Below are 22,295 nucleotides of genomic sequence, written 5' to 3' on the forward strand. Positions count from 1 at the left end.
TTTATTTATCTTTAAGTTTTTTAAGCTTCACCTTGAAATAGTACGTAGATTGTAAGAGCGGCACACTGTCCAGTAAGAAAAGTGAAAATGGAAACCTTTTAGGATACGTAATACTGGCCTTGTAAGAGATGTAGAGCACTCGTGACTTTTTTTCAGAACAAGTCAGGTATTGGATTTAATTACCTAAGCTAGCCTGGTTCAAATATCATTTGATTTGAAGTAAGTTGTATATATTCTTATATTATTTTCAGTTCCCACATGAGTCAGCCTTGTCTTGTTTTTGTTTTTGTTTTCTTTCTTTTTTTGGTTGTATTTTTTTTGGGGGGGGGGGGGGGGGGTTGTTTTGTATTTTTGTATTTTTTTTATTAAATGGCTATGGTTCTCGAAATAATAAAATGTCTGTAGAGAAATCAGAGCTTGACCTTCAAATCATCACTATACCACAATTACCAGATTACCGTTCCATATCTAAATATATTAAAAGAAATTATGAGTAAATGATAGAACGACGTCCAGTTAGGGCAACAGTATATGGCCTGACAATTTAATGGCGGAGACAAAGACATGTATCGTACACAGCAGCTTAAGCTAGTTTTAGAAGTAAACAACATTTCAAAAACTATTCACCTTGTATTTTTCTACACCACATCTCCTGCAGATCCTGTGTAATGTTGACGTAATCAATCAAAGACACTTCCTGGGTGAAGGTCAAGTGAAAGTGTGACCTATAAAAAAATAGGTGCGTTGACCTCTGACCTAGATAAAAGTTGTATGTATGACCTTTGATGCTGTTGATGGACAGACTGCCGTTGAGCAGGTGTTCGGTGATAGGGACAACCCACTGTGGGTTCACTGTTTCTTTGTCGTCGGATTTGAGGAAGAACACTACTCTCCATACTGTCCTGTTAAAAACAAGAGAATGTACCATTGTATCAGGTGACCAATATTGGGGCTGTACCCAATTTTTACAAAAATCAGTTTTAATTTCATGACTTTGTTTGTAGTCATTGATTAAATTTACGTAGCTTTCCTTAAATGCATAAAGCAGTGTATAGTTTGTGTCTATATTCGATCAATTTGCAAGTTTACTGACACAACTATAAATATTCCAAAGTCTGAAACGTTAATTATTAAAGTTGTTTAAAATGGCGCATGCGAGGCCTCGACTTTTTCGACTTGACAGATAAAATATCCGGACTGTAGAACTTGTTTTCTCTACAGATATTCCAAAGATCATTCTTAGATAATAATGTGCTTACAAAAAATCCACATTTGAAGTACCAATTGTTTAAAAATGCATTCTGGGATTCGTGTTTGGAACCGGCATTCGAAAATCCAGAAGTTTTATTGGTGACGTGAGATCGTTCTATGAAAACTTGATGTCAGATTTGGGAAATCAATTTCCTGATGGAAATAACCTTGCATATTCATCTTTTGATATAACCATATATTAATATACTTCAACTTTTGATTTGTTGTTAACAAATGAAGAAAATTTGATCCGATACGGCCAAGCCACCTTAATTAGTGTATGGTACAAACACTTACCTTGTTTCTATATAGACCTTTTCCTGAAAAGCGATGTGAACTTGTAGATTGTGGAACAAGTTGTAATCTGAAATGTGGTAAAGGAGACCAACGTAAAGTACTGTATGTTAAAACGGCCAATTGTCTAGGGACTAACATAGAAATACCAGTAAATAATGCATCGTATCAAATTAACTATATAATAATTGTCTAGGGACTAATATAGAAATACCAGTCAATAATGTATCGTATCAAATTAAGAAGTTTCCGATTAAAATGTTAACATAATGTATTTAATATTTTACTGAGATTTTTCTTATGAAAAAACCGTTTCCCCTGCCGAATGTCACCGGCAATCATTACAGATGATGCATGATTTGAGAGCATATACATATACCACACTACAACTCCTCATCCCAGAAATTGACTAACCAAACATTTTTCAATTCCCATATATGTTTTTTAGGTCTGTATCCCATGGGTTGATGGATTATGTCTTGGATAATGTATTCTAAATCCTCCAAAATTTACACAAATTGAAAATACATTTAAGACAAGCCAACTTTTATTAACAAAAATCATTGAATTGTCCTTACTACTCAAATTACATATTCATACCATATTATATCATATATGTACTAAGTAATATCTTTATTGCATTGGAATTACTTAATTCTATTAAATTAGCAATTTTATATAATTATATATGTATATACACTTTGTTACAAGGAGATAACTTATATAGGCATATGCCTGTTGTTAAATCCTTTTCTTTATTGAATACAATTTTGTGAAATTGAATTGAAAATATATGTTTATCGAAAACCAGTGATAGTAATTATACCTGTCCATTTAACCTTAAGAGCGTTTTGAAGTGCTCCTTTGACCTGGAGGTCAAGGTCAAGTTGCGCCAGTCTGCTGGTAAAATAGAGTTCAAAATGTTTGTCCCACACAAACCAGGAGGAAAGATCAGCAGTGATGGCGCTATATGTCCGTCCTATGGTCAATCGGGTCAGGCTGGACACAATACTTTTGTATATGGTCGTTTTCTGTTTCACAGCGAGTTGTGTGGCTAATACATTTATTTTAGTACTAGAGTGGACTAACGTGTAGTGCAAGGCTGTCATTATCTCCACAGATCTGTTAACAAATAGAATTACAAGAAACTAATACCTTATAATTCCTGAAAGGATCATCCAACCACCTATATAACACAATTCTACAAATATCATTCGAATATATCAATGTGTCACTAAAATCATACCAAGGTATGATATTTCTGTAGAGTATGTTTTAGCAACCAAAATATTCAAAGAGTCATCTAAAATAAGTAGGTATTGTACAGCTCTACGAAATTGTCTCACTCTCTATTTATAATGATTCAAAATCGTATTCAAATGCTATTAATAGCCTTTAATTTTGACAGTAATCTATCATTGGCCGCATTTTGAGTTCTCGACATTCTTGGAAAAGAATCCCTATCAGTCTCAATCGCGGCATTCTTGTTTGATTGGCTTTTTCAATATTCGACAATCGATCCCTAAAACAAGAATTTTCTGTGGAAGTTGATGCATCATCCAAGAACTCTAAAATGCTACATTGTACATGTATGTAAAACAATAAGGTGAAAATTCAGATGAATGAACAGGTACACTGCTTGTATACTTCAATACGTCGGAGCACTGTTTATAGTTCTTGTTTGATGACATGTACCAAACAAATCCGCGACTTAAGAATATTTCAGATTTTATATGAGCTCTTGTCCAATATGAACATAATGGCCTATGTATATATTTATATACCATCTGGTTAACATTAAGTACTTTTCATTTGACATAACTCACCCACTAACTGTCCGTGTGTAAATAACCGTCTTTATCACTTTCGCTGTCACCCCTAAAACAAGGAACATGGAGACGTCTAGATATATTATGATGGATTGCATAACAAATGTATCTATTCACAAATAAGCCTCTGCAAAGAAATAACCTCCTCTGCTTAAAGAGATTCACCAATTAGGCCTTCATAAACCCATTTTAAGTGCTTAACCTTTTACACTAGCGGAAGGAGCTTATTTTAGGATAATTACGGTGTACAGATAGTTTTCTGGCAGACCAGTACAAGTCAATGCCCCCTTTGGTATACTCTAATTTTACCCATACTCCAAAACCATCCAACCTCCCTTTGGTATACTCTAAATTAACCCATACTCCAAAACCATTCAAACTCAACTTTTATACAATATTACAATTATCAGTACATGCTCCGTCCTCTTTGCTCGAAGAGTGGAGGGGAGCAGATCTTAAATTTATATGATACTAAATCGTCTTACTGGACTAAAAGAGATATCTTAAGACATGCCCTAGTTTTACCCAACAACAAATGAAAATTGATCCAAAACTATTACGGGTCTTTATCACCATAGAGTCGTCACCCATCTCAATTTTCCCTACGAGGCCCCACCATCTCAATTTTCCCAACGATGTCCCACCCATCTCAGTTTACCCTACGAGGCCCCATCCTCTCAATTTTCCCTACGAGGCCCCATCCATCTCAGTTTTCCCTACGAGGCCCCATCCATCTCAGTTTTCCCTACGAGGCCCCATCCATCTCAGTTTTCCCTACGAGGTCCCACCCGTCTTAATTTTCCATATAAGGCACAACCATTTAATTCCCTGCTGGGTCCTTCTTCTTGACCAGCAAAAGGAGAAAGGATTGAAGAGTTGGGGAAATCCAACCTATAGACCTACATCAAAGCTGATTACGACTTGTCCTTTTGACAAAGGTAGCAAAGAAATTAGTTTTACCTGTGAACATGCTAGTCCATGCCTTCTGAATTTCATTTTGGATGATTGTAATATCCTTGTTGTAGACATATCCCTCAACAAACACAACAAACGTTTCATCTACTCGCACCATCTCCGTCCGAGCATGCAACGTGAACACTTTATATAGCGTTCCATCTCTGTGCTTAAAGTTCTTCCAAGTCTGACTTGTCTGTGACAACCATTTTAAGGAGGGCACCATGGCAACCCTGGAATCCTGAACCTCGTTCTTGGTGTCTGTGATGTAGCAGATCAGGTTTGTAACATACTTCCTGAAAATCAACAAATTGTTAATGTAGTTATTGGCAATTCATCGTACACATTAAAAGAAGGCAGAAACAAGACCTCAAATCATTAAAACATCTTATGAGATCATGTGTGCCTCATCATTCTTTTTCTAATATCACCGCTTTCAAACTATTTGATTTATTCATTAATTCATTTAAAGTCACCAAAATAAACAGTTGAACTATTGATTAATTAACCTTTTAACTTGAGATCAAACGTAGGCGGTATATCGCCAATGGTTCTGGTATTTGATTTCCCTATAATAATACATTTTAAAGACAATCATCTTGGTTTATGATTTCCCTATAATGATACATTTTAAAGACAATCTTTGGCTGTTATTGATCTTCTTACAACTCACCCTTCACGGCTGACGTATAATTCAATTCCTTTAATGGCCAGTTTCCAATCCAGGTAATTGCTGTATAATCCTAGAAGAAATAGAAAATAAGTTTCTTATGGTGTAATGTACTGTTATTTGTACTAAATGTGAGTTTGCTAACGATATACACCTATTCTAATTATCATTTTCAGTGTCTTCTTGTTAAAAACGTTTCATATAACTTAACAAGGATGGATAGTATTGCAACAGCAATACAAAGTCCCCTGCCTGACCCAGGAGTGCAACTATTTATTTCCCATTTTTTAAACTACGCGTTATACTGATCACGTATACCAAGTTTCGTTAAAATCAAAGCAGTACTTTAGGAGTTGTCCGGACAAGCCTCAACCAATGAGAAGCCGGCAGCCATTTTGAAAAATGAATTTTTGAAGAAAAAAATGTGGGATGCACAACTACATGTTATACTGATCATGTATACCAAGTTTCGTTAAAATCGGAGTAGTACTTGAGGAGGAGTTGTCCGGACAAGTCTCAACCAATGAGATGTCGGCAGCCATCTTGAAAATTGGTTTTTGGGAACAAAAATGTGGGATGCACAACTAGATGTTATACTGATCATGTATACGAAGTTTCATTAAAATTGGAGTAGTACTTTAGAAGGAGTTGTCCGGACAACTATTGCGTGACAGACAGACAGACAGACAGACAGACGGACGGACGGACGGACGGACGGACGGAGGGTAAGCCTATAGTCCCCTCGTTTTTTAAACGGCAGGGGACTAATAATTTGTCATACTAAATGTGAGTTTGTTCATAATATACACTTTTTACTAACAGTTTAAGTGTCTTCCTGTAAAATAAGTTGTGTATAATTTCGAATTAGCACTATATGTAAATTAGCATATCCAATTACCTGTATTGGTTATTTCATGTGTCCAGTTCGTCCAGGCGGTGGTCAGTAAAGACTGTAGGAGTGTCAAGTCAGCCTTAATATTGACCTGGCCAGCGATGAGAAAGCTGTAGTGATGAGTATACCTGAACACTGTTGACCCCATGTACAGTTTGTATGGTTGTTGGTCTTTGTTAATCAACGTCATACTGCTGTTGAAACGTGCCACTGGGGGGGAGGTCACAATCACGGGAGACTGGGTTGTTGATGTTAAGTGGTAGAAATATACCAAAGCGGTCACCGTCGCGCTTCAAAATAATTCAAAAGCAATGCGATAATCATCGATACATGATGAACAGTATGGTTCACTGACTCTTTGATTTGGTTTGAAGAATTTGTCCTCAAGGCGGTGTTTGTCAGACCTACTCACCCATTGCACCAGTGTTTGTCAGTCTTAATCATTGTCCCCAGTGTTTTTCAGACTTAACCCATTGTCCTAAGTGTTTTTCAGACTTAACCCATTGTCCCCAGTGTTTTTCAGATTTACCCTATTGTCCCCAGTGTTTGTCAGACTTAACCCATTGTCCTCAGTGTTTGTCAGACTTACCATTGTCCCCAGTGTTTGTCAGACTAACCCATTGTCATCAGTGTTTGTCAGATTTACCCATCGTCATCAGAGTGTTTGTCAGATTTACCCATTGTCCTCAGTGTTTGTCAGACCTACCCATTGTCTTATGTGTTTTTCAGACTTACCCATCGTCTCCTGTGTTTGTCAGACTTACCCATTGTCCTCAGTGTTTGTCAGTCTTACCCATTGTTCCATGTGTTTGTCAGACTAACCCATTGTCCTCAGTGTTTGTCAGACTAACCCATTGTTCCATGTGTTTGTCAGACTAACCCATTGTCCCCAGTGTTTGGCAGACTACCCCATTGTCATCAGTGTTTGTCAGATTTACCCATCGTCATCAGAGTGTTTGTCAGACTAACCCATTGTCCTCAGTGTTTGTTAGACTTACCCATTGTCTCATGTGTTTGTCAGACTTACCCATTGTCCTCAGTGTTTGTCAGACTAACCCATTGTCCTCAGAGTGTTTGTCAGACTTACCCATTGTCCTCAGAGTGTTTGTCAGTCTTACCCATTGTCCCCAGTGTTTGTCAGACTAACCCATTGTCCTCAGTGTTTGTCAGACTTACCCATTGTCCTCAGTGTTTGTCAGATTTACCCATTGTCCTCAGTGTTTGTCAGATTTACCCATCGTCCTTAGAGTGTTTGTCAGATTTACCCATTGTCATCAGTGTTTGTCAGACTTACCCATTGTCCCCAGTATTTGTCAGACTTACCCATTGTCCTCAGAGTGTTTGTCAGACTTACCCATTGTCCTCAGAGTGTTTGTCAGTCTTACCCATTGTCCCCAGTGTTTGTCAGACTAACCCATTGTCCTCAGTGTTTGTCAGACTTACCCATTGTCCTCAGTGTTTGTCAGACTTACCCATTGTCCTCAGTGTTTGTCAGATTTACCCATTGTCCTCAGTGTTTGTCAGATTTACCCATCGTCCTTAGAGTGTTTGTCAGATTTACCCATTGTCATCAGTGTTTGTCAGATTTACCCATTGTCTCCTGTGTTTGTCAGACTTACCCATTGTCCCCAGTATTTGTCAGACTTACCCATTACCCCCAGTGTTTGTCAGACTTACCCATTGCCCCAGTATGTGTCAAACTTACCCATTGTCTTCAGTGTTTGCCAGACTTATCCATTGTCCCCAGTATTTGTCAGACTTACCCATTGCCCCAGTATGTGTCAAACTTACCCATTGTCTTCAGTGTTTGCCAGACTTATCCATTGTCCCCAGTATTTGTCAGACTTACCCATTGTCTTCAGTATTTGACAGACTTACCCATTGTCATCAATGTACTGTTCCGTCCTTGTTATGTTGATCGTACAGTTGTCGAATTTGTCTGAAAACGAATAAATAATCTAGAGTCAGGTTTACTCTTACTGGGAGAAGTTATGTGACATAAGTTGTTAATGCACTTAAAATCACCGTCAACTTCTAGAACTTCTCTTAATTTGGTTTGTAGTAGGAGACAGAGTAGGAGAAGCTGTAAAATTTTGAAAGAGAATTCAAAGATTGACCTTATAAATCAAATGAATCTCTACTTACAATACAATTGTAACATATTTTAGAAAGGGAAAGTTCAATTTTGTACTTCATTAACTTGAATTCATATATCAATAACACAAATATGAATACTTTAGAGTGATTCAGGTCCGGGAATGCATTCTGATTGAAACAGCATACATCGGGATAATATTTTTCATTGCTACAAAAATATGGAAACAAACCATCAAAACCTCATCGTCAATACAGAGAACACATTCATAAACTAAATTCACATGCATTTTACCTGGATATTCCAAGGCCCAGACTTTCTCCAGCATAGATTTAAATTGGGGGAGGTCTTCGTTGAATACTGTTCCCTCCACAAGTAAGGAATAATGAAACCTGTACCGTGTAGCCTCTGATCCTGTATAGACATTTACGTCCGCTAAACCAGAGAAGGCAGACACATAGTCAACCCGTAGAGTCTCGGAAGCATTGACTGTTAATGACGTCAGAGGCTTTCCATCTCTCTCCACAAAATAATACACTTTTGTAAGCTCCTGACTAAAAACGAGAAACAAAGACGAACAGATGAACAAAAATGGAAAACTACCCATAATATTTGTTATGTAATATATAACATCATAATAGTATAGTGAAAAGGGTTTTTATGAATGATGAAGAATTAATTGCTTAACATATTTATTGATAACTTACAACTACTGATTTCCAAAATGTCATTTTATTTCAATTGACAGGCTCTTCTTAATTTCCTGGAAGATAAACTTCAAGCTATCTAGAAGGCATGGACAAGAAAAACAAAATGAAGGGATTATACGTTAGGAAAAGTCTTTGTAAAAAGTTCTGGGAATTGGTTGGAATGCAGATTGTGCATATTGAGATTAATTAAAATAATTTTTTTAAAAAGTCAATTTTTGTTTAACGATCATTCAAAGGATTTCACTAATGGATGTCCCCAAAATATCTAAGACAAATCAAACAAATATTTTATTTTTTCCCTTTCCAAGATTTCAATTTCTACCTAATTTATTCACTTTTGACAAAACATTTTTTTTTATTTTATGTTCGCATGTCAATCATGTATCAAATCGTCAAAGTAAAGACTTACCCCCCTGATCCAACATATTCCTCTTTTTTCTTCATGTTGATGACGGCCTTTGAAAGGGACAAACAGTTTTGGGCATCTGTGTAATAGGGAAACGAAATAAAGATCATCAAATTGTTAATTTAATATTATAACAGGAACAAGTTACGCATATTTAAACACAAAGCTTTTTAACCCATTGGATATGACTTGATTGTTTTCCACTTTCTTTAAACACATATTTGTCTCTGTTCTCCATTCTATCCAGACTCTGGTCAATATACTAGAGGTTACCATACATGTACAATGAGAAGGCGTAATAAATGACATCAGTCCAAATACTGCCTGATGAAAGCCAGGTATGACGCCGAAAAATGACCAGATCCCCAAATCAACTCATTGTCCAGGGACTGTTTTGTTATTTTCAGTAATCGTGAAATTGACATCTGACTTTTACTTTTGATCAAAAACACAGTAAATTGATTTCAAGCGGGCACTTCTGGTACGAAAGAAGGGTGTGAAGTTTGAGGTTGATCAATCCAATGTGATTTTGTGTGCAAACCATAAATTTGAACGGACCAAAAACAGGCAGACTGACCAACAAGCAGCGACATTACAATATCAATTCCCGATCTTCAATATTACTGCACTACTGTTAGTGTTCCATACATATCAATACTCACTACAGCTCGTATTCAGTGCCTTTAAGATCGCAGATTCCCACTGACTATTTTCTCCTTCCCTGGGCCCCGGCCCTTCGACTGTAAATGTCAGTGCATAGTCCAATTTGTACTGGACAAGATTAGTAGTGGATCCTTTGTACAGTTTGATCGAGGAGGAATTAATTATTTGCTGCATCTGGTCCAGGGCCATGGTATTGGTTGGCTCTTTAGCTGTGTATGGCACAGTCATAGTCACTGAGATTTCAAAAACCTCGACACTGAAACCAAAATCAGGAATGATCAGAAACATGAAGAAAGTAGTTTGACGATAAAAAATATTAAATATCATACATTTTTTATAAAACACATTTATTAGTATTTCATTTCAAAGATTTCAAAAATTCTTTATTATTTCAAAGTCTATACATCCTGCCCAACTAATACATCTTCTTCCTAAATTTAAAAATATTAAAATGTGGTTCACAAAAAAGTCTTCCCCAAGCCGAAATACTCAACTTCGACATTAAGGGAGTGGGGATTTATTTGATTTGAGATTAAATACAATACAAATAAAAGTTACAAAAAAACTTACCCATTGTCCCCTATGGCAAGATAAGAAGACATAGTTGCCATGTTGGATACAGTAATATTGACCAGGGTAGAATCTGAAAGACAAGGAAAACAATATTGCATTTGTTTATCATGTTCTGCAATGAAAATAATCATAGTTTAAGAGAAATTTCAACATCAAATATCATATTTATATTGTCATACAAACATAATTTAACACATACTACAAACACATTTTGATTTGTGGCACAGCATATAGTGTCAGATTTTCAAGGGATCTTTACATGCATTCATTATTATATGATAACTTTCATTTTAATACTTTCTTGGTCTGAAATATTTTTTAAATATCTGGTGTGTTGACAAACATAAGCATCATGTCGAAACATGAAACCTCACAGTGCCAAGTTTGGAATTTTGCACTGAATGTTGTATGTGGCCATTCAATCTATTGTTTAATTATGCGCGATTATTTCTAAGTATATAATTCTTGCAGACTCATGGCATTCCTGTTTTTTAGTCACTCAAACGCTACAGAAACCAAGGCCAAAATTCATATGAATATCTCTCCACAATTTCATGAGAAAAAGCATGAACACATTTTTTATAGAATTGGTATATAAACAGACGGTGAACCACAAATGATTTGATAAAACTGTGGGTTGTATATTTATACTATTTATTATTTTCTTTGTTATCATTTATTGTTCATTTTCGACAATGTTATCAAGCACTTGTTCGACATACAGCCGATGATACTCGGGGTTTTTGTCTCCGTATACAAGCGAACACGGATAAGTCGAACCATCGGATAAGTCGAATATTTTCCTTGGTTCCATCGACTGCAACTTATCCGAGTTTTACTGTATAAGGCAACATTTCATCATTCACATCCTGAACCTGGATGTTCCGTTGATAACTCATGGAATCTCGGTTCCAATATTTATCCTCTGACTCTTCCCAGTTTTAATCTTAAATTTCCCAAACAGTTTCTGCTTTCCCCAGTATGTTAACTTTTCCCATCAAATTAAGGCTCAAGCAGCATTCAGAGTTCCATTTCTTAATGACTATTCATTATGGTGCCATTTTAGCATTAGGTCAAAAAATTTAGGATTTTTATCAAAATATAGTTTTCTATATGGACAACCCAGCTACACGTCAACATTCACAAAACTGTGAGATTGTCACACAATTAATCAATTATTTTGGCTCTCTGGGATCAATTTGGTAAAATGCTAGATAATTCCCTGGTACCAAAGAGACACATCAAAAAAAGATATTGTCCATCATAAAACTTTTATAAAGGATATTGTCAGCATGCCGTCTATAAATCTAAGTAGTGATTTATGTAAGTTAATATCAATTCAGTGACACGAGCCTACATATAATTATCTAATACCTGCATTGGCTTGATTCCATGCACTGATGATACCCATGATAATGAAAGTATCACGTTCCTCTGCCACCAGCTCCAGAAATAGCTCATGGGTGACATTCCTTGTGGCAGGATGTGGACCAGTGCTGCCTGAGGTAGGGGCAGGGGTAGTAGTGGATGTGGTTGGTGAGATTGTAGTGGAGATCGTAGGTGTCGTGGTGGAGGTAGATGGTGGCGTGGTCGAGGTGGTGGGAGCAGTAGGGGTAGTGGGCGGACAGAGTAGTGGAGGTCGTAGGTGCCGTGGTGGAGGTAGATGGTGGCATAGTCGGGGTAGTGGGAGTAGTAGTGGTAGTGGGCGGCAGTGTAGTGGAGGTTGTAGGTGCCGTGGTGGAGGTAGATGGTGGTGTGGTCGAGGTTGTAGGAGCAGTAGGGGTAGTTGACGGCAGTGTAGTGGAGGTCGTAGGTGCCGTGGTGGAGGTAGATGGTGGCGTTGTCGAGGTAGTAGGGGTAGTGGGCGGCAGAGTAGTGGAGGTCGTAGGTGCCGTGGTGGAGGTAGATGGTGGCGTAGTCGAGGTAGTGGGAGTAGTAGGGGTAGTGGGCGGCAGTGTAGTGGAGGTTGTAGGTGCCGTGGTGGAGGTAGATGGTGGCGTGGTCGAGGTGGTGGGAGTAGTAGGGGTAGTGGGCGGCAGTGTAGTGGAGGTCATATGTTCCGTGGTGGAGGTAGATGGTGGCATAGTCGAGGTGGTGGGAGTAGTAGGGGTAGTTGGCGGCAGTGTAGTGAAGGTCATATGTTCCGTGGTGGAGGTAGATGGTGGCATAGTCGAGGTCGTGGGAGTAGTAGGGGAAGTTGTTTGCGTGGTCGAGGTGGTAGGTCGTGAAGTAGGGGTAGTTGGCGACAGCGTGCTCGATGTTGTAGGTGCTGTAGTGGGTGCCACAGTTGAGGTAGTTGATGGGGTGGTTGAAGGCGTTGTTGAAGCCAATGTTGAAGGCGTAGTTAATGGCGTGGTTGAAGGCGTCGTCGAAGACATAGTTGAAGCAGTTGTTGACGTAGTTGAAGGCGTCGTCGAAGGAGTCGTAGAAGCTGTGGTTGCTGATGTTGGTTTAGTTGTAGGTGTGGTTGGTTTAACTGTTGGTGTAGTTTGTTTAGTTGTGGTTGGTTTAGTTGTTGGTGTGGTTGGTTTAGCGGTAGTTGGTTTAGTTGTTGGTGTGGTTGGTTTTGCTGTGGTTGGTTTAGTTGTTGGTGTAGTTGTTTTAATTGTTGGTGTGGTTGGTTTAGTTGTTGGTGTGGTTGGTTTAGCTGTGGTTGATTTAGTTGTTGGTGTGGTTGGTTTAGCTGTGGTTGATTTAGTTGTTGGTGTGGTTGGTTTAGTTGTTGATGTGGGTGGTTTAGCTGTTGGTGTGGTTTTCGGGTTCTTGGTTGTTGACATGCATGATATACCGGTGGTACCTGGAAAAACCAAAATTTATTTAGTAGTGCAGTAGTTCAGATGTGATGTCTTTGCTACAAAGTTAAATGAGAAAATCAGTTTGACCATGTCTTTGGTATAGATGTTAAGGTAACAAACTTACCATCGTTACAACAGCAGTAGAATTGGTCTTTCTGACCACCATATCGGACACAGGTTCCTTGCGAATTACAGCCATCAAAGTAAGCTGGAACAAAATCTTAGGTTAATAGTGTTGGAATCTGAATATGTTATTTGGAATAAAATGTTGGCAGAATACGTCTTAAATATATAACATAATGAATTTTATATTAAACCATATCAAAATCTTCATCCGAACATGTTACAGACCAAATACCTTGAGTTCTGGTCTTTTTAAGACATTTTAACATATTTGATCTTCAAAAATCAGTTTCCTACCTTTAGTCCGTGTAAGACGGAGGACATGACATGTGTCCTGATCTATAATCACATCCCCCTTCATTTCTATCGCCTGATTGTCTTTCTCCTGCAGATTGAGCTCCAACTTCGTTAGGTTTCTTCCTCCTATATCCTGTGGCACAAGTGTTTGTCCCTGGAGGGTCAATATTTTGAATGAACTGGCATAAGTTCCAGAAAGTTCTATCACAAAAGACTGGATTGTCATATCTGCTACGACGTCAATATTACCACTGGAGCGAGTCACGTTGAGTACAAAGTTCTGTGGTGTTTCTCCGGGACATTGGTATTGACCTTCCCATAGACTCGGCACAAATTCAGTTCTGTCTGTGTACACAACAACGTATAATTAGAAACGTGATTGAAAACTATGTTCATACAGAAGCTTTAATGGAGGTTGAGCTACACAAAAATCTCAATGGAAAACATCAGGACCTTCTCACAATTAAGAGTAATGCATTATATGATTAAATTTTATTAGAGAAATGTTGTTGCATTGCTGTAATTCCTAAATTCTTAATTGAAAATATCTAGTAATATTTCAAGCTAATCAACATAATCAGCTCTTGAATTTATTATATAACCTAAAATATTTGTATAATCTGATATGTATTTCAGCTTTATAAGTTTTAATATCCATTTTTATTGTGTCTTTTGCTTTGTAATATATGAGTAAACAACCATGTACCTTGATATACACTACAATCTGCCACGTCCCCTTGTATCATAACCTCACAGTTATCTCCCTTCCATCCAGAGTTGCACACCTTTCGACCTTTGTTGTCGCATGTGTAGTGACCGTCACAGGCATTGTCACCGACACAATTGATAGAGCAGTCATCTCCATAATAATGGGGATCACAATAAACCTTCACCTTCATTGACATACTGTAATTGTCAAAAAAAAATGGCGATCATGTATAAGAGTCATCTTCATAGAATGCTTAATTTTCAAAACGAATAAATACATCATGTATCTATAAATTTGCTCAAAACTAGTCATGTAATATACCGAAATAATTGTCTGGACTTAAGATTCTAAATTTCATCAATAATCTGCTGTAGGTGCTAGGAGTTATTCTGTAGAGTTACTTTGTGGTAGGCAATGAATAATTATCAGTTACACAATTTATCAAACCTAAAAAAATAGCCATGCAGTTATTCAAACAAGTATCTATATCACACAAATGAAACATTTGTTTGACCGGATTTGATATCATAATGCAAATGACAGGTGTGGGTTATATTTTGGACAAGGCGGAAAGTTCTCAGCGAATTGCAATATTGCCCAAGGCACGTGTATAGTAAACACTGTGTAAGCGTCTATGTGGTTGGAACAGAAAATGCATTATGCGTTGGGATGTGTACTTCCAAATACAATGTATGATGTTGACCCAACCTGACACGCCAAGTAGAAAGTATTGTTACGGGTGACAAAAATTCGGCATAAAAACAAAAACGCAAGGACCTTTTTTAGACATTTTAGTGTATAGTGGTCTACAAAGTTCTTACCCGGTAGGTTTTTGAGTCCGCTGACCAATCAATGTATAGGTCGACTTGTAGTCTGTTGTGGAGTTAAAGCCAGGAATGATACTTGTAAAGTTGAGATAAAGATTATCGACTGGTACCAGTCCATCGCTGTCCGAGTCTGTCACCAACACAGATAGATATGCCCAGCCCTAAAAGAGAAGAAATACACCACTGTCATAACTTTAATTATATACGTGAGACAGTATATTCTTATCTTAAAGCCGAAATAATTTTTTTTTTTTTTTTTTTTTTTTAAATATGTGGATTTATAATATTCTTTTCATTTATCAGGCAGGAATATATGGTAACATGTGCGATCAACAACCTCATATCACAGCAAAATTTTCTAATTTGATCTGTTGTTTAGTGTTTGCTGTTAATATGAAAAACCAATCTAGCTCCAGATTTTATCAAAATGATTGCCATGGAGACATACTTTGAAATGCAGTTTTCCATTCATAGAATTAAACGTCTTCAATGTGATCTCAGATACCAATTGTGACATATATTGCATTGATATAAACTAGCATGAAATACCACTCTCATAAAAAGTATCCTTTATTCTTATAGACCCAGATTATGATGTAACATCTGTACTAGATCGAGGTGTTGAAAGATGAAAAGTTTAAAAAAAAAAATTACAGTTAAGAGCCAAAACATCCATGGTACACGTAAACTATCCAAATGAGGCTTACCTTCCAATTATCAAAGCTGAACAAAGAAGCTTTGCCGGCAGTAAAGTATACTTCATTCTCATTATCATGGGCATTAAAATCTTCTTTCCCATATATGCAGCTTTCGTCTGTATGATTCACTCTAAAAGAAGAAAAGGGATCATATAATGTCAGGTTGTTAATTATACATGAAGAGAGTACAAGGGGTTTTCGTCATTTTTGTTAACGTGTCGCATTCTACAAAATACGTTCCTTATGTCATATGATAAAACTAACTGTCATAGAATTGTAAAATCGTATTCATCGGAATTAAGTTTGTTTATCTATGACCTATGTATTTTGAGAAGAGTTTCGCTTCCATGCGTGAAACAGAAAAGTTCTCTTAACAAAAAATTCCACAAGTAGCCATTTTAGCACATACACAGTCAGTTATATGAATGATCAGCTTTTCAGACAAAGTTGTATAAAGACATACCAACGATATAACTGTGGTTGTTTAAAAGTCCGCTGTTATTCTACGGGTCTAATAATGTTCTTTATAAATGGAAGTAAATCATCTTCAATGAATGATATTTCAAAACGGTCCGTGTGTTAAAATGGCAACACAAAACACAATGGCATTGTATCATAAACCTATTGTATTGATCTGTACTATATTGGTACACCAGTGGCTTTTACCTTATAAAACGGCACATTTGTTGTTTTGTTGTTGTTGTTGTTTTTTTTTGTTTTTTTTTTTTTTTTTTTTTTTTTTTGGGGGGGGGGGGGGGGGGGGGGTTGGGGGAGTAGTTACCTGGTGACAGAAATATAAAAGACAAAACAATAAACAAAAATGTGACTATGGAGTTAGATAGTTATTTTATAACAGCGAGGTCCAAACAACTAACAAAATTGGCGGTTGTTTGATAATACTTTATATAACCTATACAAAATCCGTGCCGTGAGAATAGCACCTCTCCCTACTACACCGCCTATTAATCTCCTAACATAGACAGTGTTTACTGTAACTAGCCGGGTGATAAGATAATGTAAACATGCTCGTGCACTTCTGTAACGGAACCTGTCATTACGACCAGAACAAATGGGTTGACCCGATACGTGATATTTCTATTGCATGATTTCATCACATGACTGCAGTTGTGCACAGTGTCAGGCCATATGTGTTAGTCATAATGAGTTTCTTAACATAAAGGGGTGGGGAAAATGAAAAGATCCGTTAAGTAAGACAGTTAAGAGACTGGATACAGTAAGACAGTATGGATATGTTATAGGCTAAAAGAATGTTGGATGACTACATGTAGATATGGTATTTGACGTCATATATCCAGGTATGTTTTTGCACTGAATAATAAATCAGGTTTGAATATGGCTAGCCCCGTGTGGATCATTTACCTATGGGTGTTCCTTGCTTTGATGTTTGTATTCTGTGTGTTTTGCCTTATTTATGACCTCTAATAAACACAAACTCACATTCATCATTTAAATTGCGGCACTCCAAATACAAGTAAACATATAAGCTCCAATTCATTCTCATTGGTTCTTACTTCACCCTCTCAACAGAGAATATGGCTTCTAACGCCTCATTTTACCTTTTCACTCAATGGTCATAATCTTTTAGAACGAAAACGGTTAAAACATTACATTGATAAGAGCTATACTATATATTGAGCAAAGGTCATGACCACAGGACATATAAAAAGGTTTCACCTTTTCACTCAATGGTCATAATCTTTTATAACAAAAACGGCTAAAATGTTACATTGTTATAAGCTATACTATAGAATGAGCAATGGTCATGACCACGGGACATTTGGAAAGATTTCACCTTTTCAATCAATGGTCATAATTTTTTTATAACAAAAACGGTTAAAATGTTACATTGTTACAAGCTATACTATATACTGAGCAAAGTTCATGACCACGGGACATTTGGAAAGATTTCACATTTTCACTCAATGGTCATAATCTTTTTAAACGAAAACGGTTAAAACGTTATATTGATATGAGCTATACTATAGAGTGAGCAATGGTCATGACTATGGGACATTTGGAAAGATTTCACCTTTTCACTCAATGGTCATAATCTTTTATAACAAAAAAAAGTTTAAATGTTCCATAAATAGTAGCTACACTGAGCAATGGTCATGACCATATGACGTATGGGAAGGTTTCATTGGGTGTATACGGATGGTACTCATATCCGAGTGTTTTCCTAATATACACAATAGGACCATTCCATACATCGGCACGTGTGCCTGTTGATGAGCAAAAGGAATGCGTGTTCTATCCGGATAGGTGGATGGAAATATCCAGCCGTTCCGATTAAATGGATACATAAATGGTCTCGTCCTTGTATCCAGCAAAAAGACATGAAACATTCCCTATACGTTCATTTCCTTTCAATTTCCTTGTCGCATTCAAAATTATGTTTGCTCGGGACAAATCGTTATTATACAAACATACTTGGGTCCAAAATAGGATTAACAATGTCTATGACTTTTAACTGTCATTTGGAAACAGAAACAAAGCGAGACTATATGGAGATACGCCTGATGGCTTCGTTCTATCTACCTTAATTCTCATTTTGAGGATGAGTCTTAACCCAGATTTGACATTGTTTGTTTGTCGCGTATCGTCAATGAACCAGTAGATGCTTACCCTCCGAAACTCCGATTTTATTATGCTTGTACTTTTCAATGGTCGCCATGCAAAACGAGATAATGTTAATTACCCCCGGTATATTGTGCCTAAGTTTGATCGAAAAGTTTTAGAATTACGATTTCGTTGTTAGCATTGTTGTTGTTGTTGTTGCTGTTGCTGTTGTTGTTGTTGTTGTTGTTGTTGTTGTTGTTGACTTACATGGGGTGATCTCCGGCACAGACGGTAAAGTGGTGGTCACACTGCTCCAGTGGACATGTTGGTATATTGACCCCATCACAACACTGACCGTTAAAGTCCAGTCCTTCTTTGTTGTGAAAATCCACTAACTTTACGGCGAGCTTTCCTTTACACTCAACGTCAATTATCTAAAAAATGAAAACGTAATTAGTATTTGCATCTTGGTAAGGCGTTTGGGTTTATTTTGTTTAACGTCCTATTAACAGCCAGTGTCATTTAAGGACGTGCCTGGTTTTGGAGTTGGAGGAAAGCAGGAGTAACCAGAGAAAAACCACCGACCTACGAGACAACTGCCCCACATGGGTTTCGAACCCATAAACCCAAAGGGGGAGGGCTAGCAATAAAGTGTCGAGACACCTTAACCACTCGGCTACCTCTTTCTTTAAAGAGATATCAATATCAAAATATCAATGGATGTCGTAACAAATACGCATGCATGCTACTTCGGATTCTTCTTCAAATGACTAACATCCGTTAAAATCATCATTTAACAAAGAAAATAGCCGATAAAAATTTAACATATGACAAACTATATTCCATACATCCGTTGTCAAACACAGACTAAGAGATTATCATGATAAATGTATAGTTCGATTTTAGCCACTTAAAAGTGTTTGCAGAAAAGTATTACTTTATTGAAAGCATGTCTGCAAAATTTCTTTTGCTTGAAAATTATTCTGATACTTTTTCACAGCCTTCACCGTTCTAAACTTCGAAAGGCTGAAATATTAGCACAAGCAGTATGTTTGCCTTACAATTTTTCAGAAACACACACCTCGTATATATTTGATTCTTAAATCTCAAAAAGTATTCTTCATAGATACCTTTTAGCGGCCAACCAAAGTTTGCATGGGAAGATTTGTTGTAAACATCAGAGACATTAGAGACAAATATATCCAAAATGACATTTAAAGCAATATGTTGGGAGGGGGAAACGTTTTATCCTATCAAATACCATCCATACAAAGTTTATTATATTAAACGTATTACATTGGTCATTGCCGGTCGCCAGAGTTTATCTAAAATGAACCCTCCTCTGGCGAAGATGTCTGGGGCAGTCTCGTTCCTTTCCCTTACTTACTATGATCAAGTTTAATCAACCTCTATTACCTACTTTTAAAAGATATATGTTGGTCATGGCAACTAACCCAACATTTATCGAAGAAGTGATAAAAGTCCCGTTATGTAAATCACATAGTGTGTTCAATGGAATACCAGGTATCGTGAATATTTATCATGACATGATTGTATTAAGATAGATATTAGGTAATATCTGTATATGATTTAATCTTACATGTAACAAGCATTTTCATTGGCTTAAAAATATGTTATCACTCCATAACTTAAAAGGTGGCGTCATCGTCTGTGACTTCGCTTTTGATTGGATGATACAGTGAGCTTTGGTACGCGAACAATATGGGTATTTTGGTATAGCAAATATTGGGTATGGGGGAAATGGGCGTGGACAAAACAGGAATGTGAAAATGTTTCATGAAACCAATTTGATACGGGTGCTGCAAGAACAACTTCCGTATGGCTGGTGTTGACATTATCGAATTGTTCGAAGAAAAACGCCATAGCGTACATTTTAACTTATTTCAAGAAATTGGTTATCTTCGAACAACTGCTTTAATGAACATTTCGCCAACATTAGCTATGTCTTGACCTATATAGTTACCTAACTCTGATAAATTAAACTTGCTATGCATTTTAACCACTATAAACAGGAACAATACAAAATACAACTCCGCCAAAATGACCACGCTTTGAAAAGTATTTTCTTTTAGAGTGAAATGCGTAACGCTCATACTTATTCTGTATGCTGCATCGCAGGGTTCTCTACGGATTTATTATATATTGAAACAGTTAGACATAAAATTTATGCTGATGCAATGTCCACACTGTTATCGTATTTGTACTCATGATGGTAAAAGGGACAAAGTTCTACATAATACGGCTTCAATATCCAGTTTCTGTTTTACCATAACGATGCCCTATCATTTCTACGTCCATTTTAAAGAATCTAGTTTTTTGTTCATTATCCAGTTTTTAATAATTAATTCATTACCAAGTGTCGTGTCTGTTTTACCATAACGATGCCCTATCGTTTCTACGTCAATTTTAAAGAATCTATTTTATGAATAATTAGTTCATCATCCATTTTTTAATAATTAGTTCAGTATCCATTTTTTAATAGTTAGTTCAGTATCCAATTTATAATAATTAGTTCATTATCCAGTTTTTAATAATTAGTTCATTATCCAGTGTCTGTTCTACCGTAACGATTCCCTATTATTTCTATGTCAATTTTGAAGGATTTGGACTTCTTATAACTTACATTGTAATTCCAATTGCGTGGCTGAAGGAGTAATTTCCTACATCGTACATGTATATAACAAAAGGCCGATAGCGCTTTTGAAGTCAATCCTTCAGTTTTTGATATTTCTTTGGATATTGACTTTAAACTTATCTCTCTTGATAACAACCTGGCTACCTCATGTGTTGCTTTATGTAATATTATTTAGATAGGAAAGCTAATCTGATGTATTCACCTCCCCTCCCCTGACCCATTCACTATCTGAAACGTCTATCAATCGTTTAAATATTTCTAAAAATTTAATATACAGCGCTACCAATATATAAATTATATATGTTTAGCCAAAGTCAAAATGCTGGCTGTAAGATTTCCCTGTGCTCACCAGAGATTCCTTGTATACAAACTTCCTCGATAACCCTTCCATCATTAGAAACCTCTTCAAATGTAGCACCGCTTATGTTTTAACCACTCCTATCAACCCCTCGAATGCATATCTCTCTCACAAAATTCTGCCCATTAACATGACAATTTTCTTCCTCCTCTACCATTTAAATTCCTACGTACATTAATCTCTGCTTCATCAAATATCCATATTCGCTGACATATTAATCCATTTGTAATCTACTTCTCAAAGAGATAAAAAAAAACTGCACAACTGAAATCATGACTCATCTTCGTTGGGCAGAAGGCAGTCAAGAGTCCCAAAATAATAAGTGCAAAAAGTAATCCCTGCCTTCAGGATATGCACACAGGGATTTTACTGGTCCTAGTGAAGAAACACATAAGCGGAATCTTATCTGTGGATGGCTCATTACTACAACGTGTGCCACGAACTTCGTATGGCCGTGTGAGAGCTTGAATAGTATTTTTTTGTTCTCAAACTTTGTAGAACAATCAATCATTAAAGCTAATATGGCCGAGTTTATGAATGAGTAAATATACCATAATCCAGCTAATGTTCCGCTATTGACTTTCCTCACTAAATAAACTGAAAAGTAATACAACAAACTCACCAGTATAATATTACATTATCGTCTGATGTGTCATTGGGTTATCACATATAAAACGATAAATCGTCTGTAGAAAAGATATAATGTGAAATAGATTTGCTCATCAAAATCATCGACCAATGTTTTCTGCGTATTTTTATAAAATATATACTATGAAATTTTGATCCAGCTTCAAATATACGTAATTACCTTATTAATATTTTTTTTCTGTGAAGTATGATCGTACACCTGATCGAGTATCTAAGAAATGTAAACTTTGTAATAAACTGTTTTGATCAATGGCGAGGTAGTAGACC

General features: G+C 36.8%; 1 protein-coding gene across 1 annotated transcript in view; it reads right to left on the reverse strand.

The window, feature by feature from the left end:
• LOC117326584 overlaps positions 1-22,295 on the reverse strand; it is a 62,307-nt gene that overhangs the window by 38,408 nt on the left and 1,604 nt on the right. Inside the window, exons 2-21 of the mRNA XM_033883342.1 lie at positions 18,634-18,800; positions 15,796-15,916; positions 15,083-15,249; positions 14,259-14,458; positions 13,553-13,897; positions 13,257-13,340; positions 11,799-13,134; positions 11,712-11,734; positions 10,335-10,407; positions 9,764-10,020; positions 9,105-9,180; positions 8,280-8,539; positions 7,769-7,829; positions 5,897-6,180; positions 5,002-5,071; positions 4,335-4,624; positions 3,372-3,423; positions 2,372-2,667; positions 1,549-1,615; positions 628-902 (exon numbers count right to left, since the gene is read on the reverse strand). Of these exons, the coding sequence (XP_033739233.1) occupies positions 628-902; positions 1,549-1,615; positions 2,372-2,667; positions 3,372-3,423; positions 4,335-4,624; positions 5,002-5,071; positions 5,897-6,180; positions 7,769-7,829; positions 8,280-8,539; positions 9,105-9,180; positions 9,764-10,020; positions 10,335-10,407; positions 11,712-11,734; positions 11,799-13,134; positions 13,257-13,340; positions 13,553-13,897; positions 14,259-14,458; positions 15,083-15,249; positions 15,796-15,916; positions 18,634-18,800 (4,504 nt within the window). The remainder of the gene's footprint in view (positions 1-627; positions 903-1,548; positions 1,616-2,371; positions 2,668-3,371; positions 3,424-4,334; positions 4,625-5,001; positions 5,072-5,896; positions 6,181-7,768; positions 7,830-8,279; positions 8,540-9,104; positions 9,181-9,763; positions 10,021-10,334; positions 10,408-11,711; positions 11,735-11,798; positions 13,135-13,256; positions 13,341-13,552; positions 13,898-14,258; positions 14,459-15,082; positions 15,250-15,795; positions 15,917-18,633; positions 18,801-22,295) is intronic.

This window comes from Pecten maximus, chromosome 4 (genome assembly GCF_902652985.1).
Source record: "Pecten maximus chromosome 4, xPecMax1.1, whole genome shotgun sequence".
In the NCBI taxonomy this organism is placed as follows: Eukaryota; Metazoa; Mollusca; class Bivalvia; order Pectinida; family Pectinidae; genus Pecten; species Pecten maximus.